This window comes from Triticum aestivum, chromosome 1A, assembly GCF_018294505.1.
Source record: "Triticum aestivum cultivar Chinese Spring chromosome 1A, IWGSC CS RefSeq v2.1, whole genome shotgun sequence".
NCBI classification, from domain to species: Eukaryota; Viridiplantae; Streptophyta; class Magnoliopsida; order Poales; family Poaceae; genus Triticum; species Triticum aestivum.
The window spans coordinates 63,267,750-63,278,255 of NC_057794.1; the positions used below are offsets into that span (position 1 = coordinate 63,267,750).

General features: G+C 47.5%; 1 protein-coding gene and 1 pseudogene across 1 annotated transcript; both read left to right on the top strand.

Annotated features, from left to right (window-relative positions):
• Positions 1-334: 334 nt before the first annotated feature.
• Positions 335-3,834, top strand: LOC123128763 (peroxidase 5-like; annotated as a pseudogene).
• A 1,708-nt stretch (positions 3,835-5,542) lies between these two features.
• Positions 5,543-6,710, top strand: LOC123093976 (peroxidase 5-like). Its single transcript, XM_044516079.1, has 2 exons — positions 5,543-5,761; positions 5,886-6,710. Exons 1-2 carry the CDS (start codon positions 5,543-5,545, stop codon positions 6,708-6,710), a joined length of 1,044 nt encoding a protein of 347 aa, XP_044372014.1.
• Positions 6,711-10,506: the final 3,796 nt, after the last annotated feature.

The window sequence follows — 10,506 nt, forward strand, 5'->3', positions numbered from 1 at the left end:
AGTTGACGCGAAATGCCTGGCTGGAATTCCGGACAGCTTGGACACGTTCCAAGCTTAGGCGGCGGCAGCTCACAGCAGGTTAATTCAATTCGATTGATCGTGGCTGAAGAAGAGATAGAGCACTAAGTGCATAATTGTCGTGCACGTTCGATCGATATCAATCCTTATCTTTCTTAGTAGTACAATATCATCTGCACGGTTCACAAGGCGCATAAACAATCGGTGTGCTTACCTTATTCGCCGTATAAATACAAGCCCTTGTTCAGCACAAGTAAATCGTCCGATCCGCAGCTGAGAAGCATTTCATCCCTAGTCTGCAAGAAGTGACGTAGAGATAGCTAAAACACTACATTGTCCTGTTCGAGGTGAAGAGGTCGATCGATCATGGCGAAGGGTGACGAGAAGAAGGCACCTCTCTTCGTGGCCATGGCCCTGGCCATCTACGTCGTTCTCACGGCGCAGGTGGGGTCGGCGGCGGCCCCTGGTACTGGTAGCTACGCCGGCCTGGAGGCACCTGTGAGGCAAGTCGTTCAGAAGTACAGTACATGGATATCAACCGGGGCTTGGGTGCTGGCCTCATCCGACTCGTCTTCCACGACTGCTTCGTCAGGGTAATTAAAGCTGCTCTCTTTTTTTTAGTAGGGGAATTAAAGCTGCTCTTGCTGTTGCGGCAGTTTATGAAAAGCACACTTTATTTTCTTTTCTTTTTTTAGCTCCGTACGACAATAGTTCTATGGTAAATTTTTCATTAATGTATAGTACATGGTGGAAGGAAAACATAAGGGGAAACTAAGTAAAAACTGACACAACACGCCACAAAAGCATCAACCAATGCCTGTTCTTGGGAACATGTTTACTAATTTAGAAGTTCTCCACTGTTGGAACAATGTGGAATGCTTGTCCTTGATCATGTGCATAAGAAGTTGAAGATCCTTCTATAGAGCAAATCTCCAGTTTTGAACAGTTGGCTGAATGATGCCTTTCCATTGAAGCATGCCTTTTCTTCTCTATTGGATTGTTAGATCACGAATTAATGAAATTATGTACCGGTGCAACTAATTAAATTTCACCATATTATGCAATATCTCAGTAGTGCAGTAGTGCAAATCTGGAGGCTAGCTTAGCTGACAACGAATGATCGTATAACTGTCCGGTAATCAACATTTTTCAAACTAACTCATGCATGCCTACTACCAGGGTTGCGATGGATCCGTGTTGCTTGACAGCACGCCCAAAAACACCACCAGCAATGATCCCCTGACGCTCGCTGGGAAGACGGAGAAGGCGTCGCCAAGCAACGGCGGCCTGCGTGGCCTCGAGGTGATCGACGCCATCAGGCTCAGGCTCGCCGAAAAGGATATCGGTGTCAACGTCTCCTGCGCCGACGCCGTCGTGTTCGCCGCCCGCGAGGCCACCTACATCCTGAGCAACAACACAATCAAATACGAAGTGGACGGGCCCGGCCGCAAGGACGGCGTCGTCTCGTCGGCAGAGGACCCGGGAAAACACCTCCCTAACCCCACCGACAACTTCCAGCAGCTCCTGCAAAGCTTCATGGCCAAGGGCTTCAACCTGGTGGAGCTCGTCGCCCTCTCCGGCGCACACTCTGTCGGCATCGCCAACCTAACGTCGGTCATACACCGATTCGGAACTCCGATCATCCACGGTGAGATGAACAAAACGTACGGTGCAGTCGTTGCAGCCGAAGGGCCGAAGCACTCTGGTGTGATAGAGAACAACGTCCGTGACTTCGACGATTCGAGCCGTAAGCTGGCTGGTTACCAGGCCAATGGGGTGGTGGACTTGGCGGCGGTGGGCTACCTAGACAACAGCTACTACAACGCCAACTTACAGAACATGGTGCTCTTCAAGTCAGACTGGGAGCTGACGCAGAACGGCACCGCAGAAGAGCACATGAAATCGTACAAGAAGAAAGCCAGTTTGTGGAACACAGCCTTCGCCAACGCCATGACCAAGCTCAGCAAGATGGTCGAGTCCAAGGACCCACTTTACGATATACCTGGCCAAACGGGCCGGCCCGGCCCGGCACGGCCCGGCCCATCGTAATCGTGCCTGGCCCGGCACGGCCCGCCAGGGCACGATTACTATACGGGCCGTGCCGTGCCGGCCCGCGTGCTGCGCCCCCAGGCCCAGGCACGGCCCAGTTAGTAAACGGGCCGGCACGTTGGCCCGTTTAGCACGGTGGGCCGCATATTTTCAGCCTGTTATTTGCCGCATTGAGCGTTTTTTAGCCTATTTTTATATATTGGGCCATATATAGATGTATAAAAAAAAACGTAATCGGGCCGTGTCGTGCCGGCCCGCGTGCCCAGCCTCCAGGCCCAGGCACGGCCCAGGGCATGCCGCGTGCCAGGCCCGGCCCGTTTAGACCGTGCCGTGCCTGGCCCAAGGCGGGCCGTGCCGCGCGTGCTCACGGGCCGGCCCGAAAAGAACGGCCCATTTGGCCAGCTATACTTTACGAGATCGGAAGCAGGAGGACATGCAATGTCACCAACCAGATGTCCTACCCTTAATTAAAGCGCGCGCGCGTCAAGATTTGAACGAGACAAGACATCCACGCACGACGTTTAATAATTATTCATTCTTTTCTAGTAGAACAATCATTTGTTTATCATTTAATTTGCTGAATCTCTTCGCCCATGTTTTCTTCTTCTTTTGAACTCATCTTTTGATGTTGACTCTCTTGGCTACACATGTGTAAAGCATACGCTTACATACGTTTTGAAATAATAACCAGACCAAAATAGCAACGTCTCACTTCGTCCGATCATTTGGTGGCCAGACGTGTATTGCACCTCGGAAAAGTTGTGGCTGCACCATGAAACATGTTTCCGCCCTTTTTTATAGACTAAGACATGTATCCGTACATTACAACGGGAGAAATAAATGGCTACACGTTCATGGCGACCCATCTATGTTGTGGCTTTTGCTCTTTGCAACCGACCCCGATGATGGTCTTGCCGTCCACCTATTCACGCGACCATCGTCTATCATAAGGCGATGAGCTTTATCATCAAACCAACATGCCACTTTCGCAAGCCCCTCCTTGCATCGATTTATCATTTTGCGGACTTGTGATAACAGTGGGTGCCATACATATCCCATCTACACTTCGTGCATCACTGTCACACACTCCCACGGTCAGGGCCGTGCTCGCAATGTGCTCCTGATGCGCGCTGCCATGGTGGCCGACCAAGGCCAGGGCAGGCACAACATCGGTGACGCTGCGTCAAGAGACGTCGCGGTTGTGGGCGCGGACAGAAATAGGGGATCTCGGGCTGTTTTCGGTTCATGCGGGTGCAGTCGATCAAGCTCCCTCGCTCCGGCCTGCAACGTCACTAGATAGAAGCCTACAAGTCTGGAAGAGCAGCCATAGTAAAAGGCGGGCGGAGTATATTTGATGGCGACAACGAAGAAGCAAACTGGTGTCTTTGGCTCCTGCCTTAAGCTGGCCTGTATCGCACGTACTACACAGCAAAGTCGAAAAGACAGCCTATTTCCTTTTCTTTTTTTCTTTTTGGCGGAAAGAAAAGATAGCCTCTAATTGATTCCAAGGTTCCAATCAAGATCAGGTTGTAGGTTGGCTACTCTTCAAAGATCAGCCAAATACTAGGAACAATCTCTTCAACAAGAAGATCGCTCTACATGCCTCGGCCATGCTGCGACGCCCTACAAGAATGTGTTGCACCTTTTTCATTCGGTGTCCTTGTGCGCCTCAGGTTTGGCTCGACTTGGGGTTTCCCACCGGCCCCCATCTCCATTGACCTTATTTGGGATGCACCCTCTTTACATGGCCTCGACAACAACATCTAGCTTTTTGTGTCCCTCTATATCCTCTTGAACATTTGGGAATCGAGGAATGCTTGTGTCTTTTGTGGCAAGACATGCAAAGGGCTTACTGTTAGAAACATTGTTAATGATTTGTCTCTTTGGACCTTTTGATTTACTGTGCACTCTTAGAAGGTTGTTGTCCTACCTTGGCATTGATATCCCTCCTCACGCGCTAGGGCGATTCTACGAAACTAGCCTGATGGTTCTTTGAGTAATGCATTCAGTTCATGTGGGAACTCCCCTCCACCCTCTCGTGATTTGGGGATCATATTTGCACGTAGGTTGCCCGATAGCGACAGGGTGTGTTCCCCTTGGATCCCCATTGCGTACATGTGGGCCAGCCCAACTAACCTTCCGGTTTTGGGAACATACTACAACCTTCCCAAACCGGGTTTTCTTCTTCCTTTTCTTTTGGTTTTTTCTCCATTTCCTTTTTCTTTTTCATTTTTTGTTTTCCTTTTTTGTATCTTGTTTTTTGTTTTTTCTTTCCAAATTCATGAACATTTTCTGAAATCCATGAACATTTTGTCAAATCAGCGAACATTTTTCAAATCAGGAGTGAACATATTTTGAAATTCAAAATTTGTTTGTAGAATTCAAAAAAATTCATGAATTGTTACAAAAATATCAAATTAAAAAAATCATCTAGTTCATAAAATGTTCACTGAAATTAACATTTGTTCATCAAATACAAAAACTACTCATCTAAATTCGAAAACATTCATAAAAATTCAAAAAATATTCATAAAAAAATCAATTTTTAGTCATCAAAATTTAAAAAATGTTCATTTGTTGGAATTCGTGAAAAACATTCTGAATTCATGAACATTTGTTTGCATTAGTGAACATTTTTTAAAATTCTAAACTTTTTTCTAAATCACAAACTTTTTTAAAGAAGCAAAAAAAAAAATCCAAAACAAAACAAAAAAGAAATGAAAAGAAACAAGGGAGCCCCGCCCCGCCCCGCCCTCGGTCTGCCCAAGTTCAAGCGCTGCACCTTTCCCAGCAAGCAGCGCGCGGAATAGGAGCTCCCCCGCGAGTGCTCAAAAAAAGGAAAAACGACTGCAAGAAAGCTTTGATTAAAATTGAATATTTTTCGGACGGCATTTTGGAACCAGTAACGTTCAATTCAGATTAATAAGATGTGAGGGAGAGGAAAATTGAGAATCGGCAAATCGGCGAGATTTTGATTACAAAACGGTGCAACCGTGATCTATTATGCAGGCACAAGGAAATCCGTGGCAACTTGCATGCGCGTACGTTGACCAATAGTATATTATATTTTTTTGGTGGCGTAACGACACCACGCGCTCCAGCTGATTATCCAGAGATTAAGCTAAGCTAGTTGTGGATGTGTTGCGCGCAATGATGCATGCTTGCTTGGCCTGCATTTCTGGCATCGACTGTATCCAAGCAGTTGATTAATTAAACACGCGTTACGCCAAATGCTTTAACGACAAGCAGCAGCAGGATTGACAATTGCGTCAGGTGTAGTGCATGCAAGCTATCGAAGCCCAGCGGGATCTCCGGCGCGCACCCATGCATTGCATGCAGCTCTCTGCTTCGTCGTGATCAACGTCGTGATGAGCTGAGCTCTATATATACCGCTGGATCTCAACCTCACTAGACACGCACAAACACACAACAATCCATCTTCAGTTCGCAATATCCATCTCCAGATCGATCTACGATGGTGATCAAGCTCAGCGCCGGCGCCATCGCGGTGTCTGTCTGCCTGTCGCTCGCCTTCTTCGCCGGGCACGGGCAGCCCGTGCTGGCCGACGGTGGCGGCGGCAAGAAGCACGATGTTGCTGACACGGTTAAGAAGGAAGTGGCCATGTCCATCAAGAAAAACCCGCGCATCGGCGCCGCCCTCGTCCGGTTGCTCTTCCACGACTGCTGGGTCCACGTACGTATGCATAAGCAAAGCCATGATCCGACAAATTTGCATGCCGTATTGCCGTCGATGACAGATGTATCTATCCATGCATGCGCTTGGTATTGATTTGCTGCGTAAAATGATGTACGTGCAGGGCTGCGATGGATCGGTGCTCTTAGACAAGGCGCCGGACGGCGGCAGCACGGAGAAGGACGCGACGAACAACATCGGCCTCGAGGGCTTCGACCTGATCGACAGGATCAAGGGCAAGCTCGGCGAAAGCGTCTCCTGCGCGGACATCGTCGTCCTGGCGGCCCGGGACGCGACCTTCATCCTCAGCCGCGGCAACATCGCCTACGACGTCACAACGGGGCGGAAGGACGGCGTCAGGTCGTCCGCCGCGGCCGCCGACGCCGTCCTCCCTCCATCCACCTTCAACTTCACCCAGCTCAAGGCCAACTTCGCCGGCAGGAACTTCACCCAGACGGAGCTCGTCGTCCTCTCCGGCACCCACGCCGTCGGCGTCGCCCACCTCTCGTCGTTCCGCGACCGGCTCGACAACGCCACGGCCACCCCGATCAGCGCCAGGTACCAGAGAGCCCTCGCGGAGCACATTGAGGAGCAGAAGGGCGTGCAAGGGACGCCGGACCCGACGGAGCCCAACAACATCCGCGACATGGAGTTGGCCTTCCGGAACGCCTCCGGGCACAACGCCAGCGGGGTGGACACGTCGAGGGCGGCGAGGGGGGTCCTGGACAACAGCTACTACCACGCCAACCTCCAGAACAAGGTGCTCTTCAGGTCCGACTGGGAGCTGCGCAACGACACCACCGGCGCCGCCGGGAGGGACATGCGGGAGTTTAGGGACGACGCCGCCACGTGGTACCTGCTATTCGGCAAGGCCATGGCCAAGCTCAGCGAGATCCCCGCCGAGGGCAGCCGCTTCGAGATCAGGAAGCACTGCAGAACCACCAACTGAAACTGCCACGACGTACACCGTCCTGAACTCGATCATGTGCAGCGTATAGTAATGGTTTGAATTCACAAGTTTGTCCTCTACCTAACTTGTACTACTCCGATATTCACCGCAAATAAAACTATGAATGATTTATAAAAGGATGTGGCTAGGTCTCGGTCTACTGAAACATAACCAAATGTCAGTCAACTGATATCGTATATATATAAAAAACTAAAAGAAAAAAATACGAATCTCTATGAAAGATCAAAGAAATATAACATCAATTGAGCCATAACGAAGTGTCAGTAACTGAGACTTAGCAAAACTGTTTATGAAAAAAAAAAGTACAACCAAGCGACCTACAAGCCTGATTATCTTCGTCATCCCCCCCCCCCCCCCCCCCCCCCCCCCCCCAAAACCAAGCGACCTACAAGCCTGATTATCTTCGTCATCCCCCCCCCCCCCCCCCAACACACTAGATGGTTTTTTTTCTATTTGTTTCTCTCCGTTTTAGGTAGGTTTTGGTCTATTCCGTTTTCTTTTTACTTTTCCTTTTCTTATAAGAAATTCTTTTGAAATTCATGAAATTTTAAAAAAACGTCAAACACGTGAACTTTTTAGAATTCAATTATTATTTTTCTTATTTTTTAACTTTTTCCAAATTCATGATTTTTTTCAAATTTATGACTTTTATTCAAACTCATGAACTGTTTTCAAATTCATTAATTTTTTAAAAAAATCTTGACAATTTCCAAATTCAAGGACCATTTTTTCAGAACCCGTGAACTTTTTTAGAGTCAACTGGTCAAAAGTCAGCAGTTAGTGGTCAACTGATTCGCTGTCAACTGTTTACCCGAGTACCTGGCGAACCAAACTGACCGAGCCAGTTGTGGGCCAGGCCAACAAGCACTGGTGGTTGCTCGGTCACGCAGTCGTTCGACGCAGCCACTTCGTTCGCACAGGTCAATTGCAGACCCATCAATCGTTGACCAGTTAACTTTTAAAGATAATAGATCTGGAAAAATTAACCAAATTTTAAAAAGAAGGCTCATGATTAAGAGTGCAAAAAAGGTTCATGGATTCAAAATTTTCATGGAATTTGAAAAAAGAAGTTCATAGATTTTGGAAAAAAGATCATGAAATTTAAAAAAGATCGTCAATATTGAAAAAAGTAAATTCAATTTAAAAATCATATTTTTTGAAAAAAGTTCATCCATTTTGAATTTTTTTTTATAAAATTTCATCCAATTTGAAACAATTATCAATTTTAAGAAAGTTCATCATAATTGAAAAAAAGTTCATTGATTTTCAAAAAAGTGCACAAATTTTTTAAAAATTATCGATTTCGAAAAAACTTCATTGAATTTAGAAAAAATCATCGATTCAACGGAAAAGTTCACGTATTTGCAAACAATTCATCACACCAGGAAGAAGAAAAAGGAAAAAGGAAAAATAAAAAATAAAACTTGAAAATGGAAAAAAGGAAAAAAGAAAACAAAAAAGGGAAAAGAAAGAATAAAACAAGGAAAAAGTTGTTGTAACCAGATCCCGCTAGGTGGCTTGTTGGTTGCACCAACCTCCTCAACGAGGGATTTTTTTGCGAGGGATCGTCAAGGAGGGATTAAAACACTAAAAAAACTTTGATGGGCTGGCCTAGCGCTGGGACGCTTCCGGCGCCTGTTTGTCAAATACTCTCTCCGTCTGAAGAAACTTGTCCCTTAAATGAATGTATATGTATCTAGCATTAAGTTAGTGTTAGATACATCCATTTGAGGAACAAGATTGTGACAAGATTTTCCGGACGGAGGAAGTATACTGTAATAGACACCTAAAAGGCCAAACAGAAATCACGTGAGCAAGAGCGCAAAGCAGGGCACGTGAGTTTTTTTTAGAGGAACGTTGCTAATTTATTTAGTGCTCCAAACCTCCATCAAAGGCTAGGTCCGAGCTTACAAAATCCGGCGCCACCTGACACCATACATGACATAAAGATCTACAGCAACCTTCCCTAGCAAGTCTATGCGCGACTTTGTTTGCGAAACGCCGAACCCATCTGACTTTGCATTCTTGAAATTGAGCTAGCAGTTCCTTGATTTCTTGGACAATCTGCCCGCTTGCCGATAGGTCTTTCTGCATCTTATTGATCTTCCCTACCGCAGACAGTGAATCCATCTCGACCACCACCTTCTGAGCTGCATGTTCTTGAGCCAGTAGCACCCCTCACCGACACGCCAAGATCTCCGCATGTTCTGGATCTGCAGCAACTGGGAAAGAATGGCACGTTCCTGCCATGAACATGCCATGAAGGTCCGTGAGGACCGCTCCACCTCCTCCCGATCCATCCTGCTTTGCAATCGCTCCGTCCGTGTTCACCTTCACCCAACCGTCATCTGGTTTCACCCAACTTTCCATACTTCGCTGAGCTTGGGGTCTCCTTAATTGATTGCCACTCCACATCCAGGCGGACGACTCTATCTGCAATGAGCATCGGGTCTTCGATCTTGGCACATTCCCTTGCATTGTTTCTCACGAGCCACAGCTCGTACCACGCTCGCAGCATCGTTCTCTTCTCTTCTGCAGATGCTGAACTGAGCCAGTTTAAAACCCATGATCGCATGTTCTGTATTCCCTCGACGCACTTAGGCAGCATTGGTAGAGGCGTCTCGACGGCTTTGGAAAGAGATTTCTAGAACAACAACGAGTGTGGGCATCACCACATTCGATGGATTATGGTTTCTTCTCGGCCACATGCAATACAGAATATTCCAGGCTTAACATGTCGTCGTAGCAGCTCCGATCCAACAACCAGTCCACTTTTCAACATCTGGCATCCATGGATTTTCACCTTGTTTGGGACATCCGCTGCCCACAGCTCGTGCCAACTCTTGTGATCCGCGACCGAATTAGACGAGGAGGCCAGTGCCTTTGTCGCCGTTTTTAACGCGATTCCTAGGTGGTACGCCGATCTCACTGTAAAGATTCCATTTTTGGTGAAATTCCATGCCCTGAAATCTTCTTTACCTGGCCCGCCCACTATAATCTGCCTGATATCTTGGGCGTCCGACGGGGTGAATACAGCTTGCAGCTTTTCTTCGTCCCATGCCCTTCCATCCTTTGATAGAAGGTCGGCCACTTTGATCGTGTTTGGCACGTAAGTGGCACCGAGGGGAGTCATGCTGCCCTCGCAAGGGATCCAATTATCATGTAGAACGCTTATCTTCATTCCCTCCCCCACCCTCCAAACTAGGCCTTGAGCGAGGAGATCCCTTCCATGCATCAAGCTTCTCCAGGTGTATGAGCACCCCTGTGGGCAGGGAGCAACCATAATATCCATATTCTGGAAATATCTTGCTTTCAGAACCTTTGCACATAATGAAGTAGGGCACAATAGCAATCTCCATACTTGCTTAGCAAGGAGAGCCTGATTGAACAGCTCAAAATCCCGGAATCCCATTCCTCCTGCTTGCTTTCTAGTGCACATCTTGTCCCAAGCGACCCAATGGACTTTTCGTTCACTGTTGGCAGCTCCCCACCAGAATTTAGAAGAGATAGATTTTAGTTTCCCGCACATTTTCTTAGAGAGCTGGAAGCAACTCATCGAATAAGTCGGTGTTGCTTGTAACACAGACTTGACAAGAACCTCTCTTGCTGCCTTCGATAAACCTTGTCCTTTCCACCCCATAACCTTTCCCCTAGCTGATTCACTGACATGCTTAAAACACCTGTCCTTCAACCTGCCAACAACCGTAGGAAGTCCAAGGTATCTTTCGTTTAGAGCCTCAGAATGAATTCCCACCTCCTGTTTCAGAATCTCATT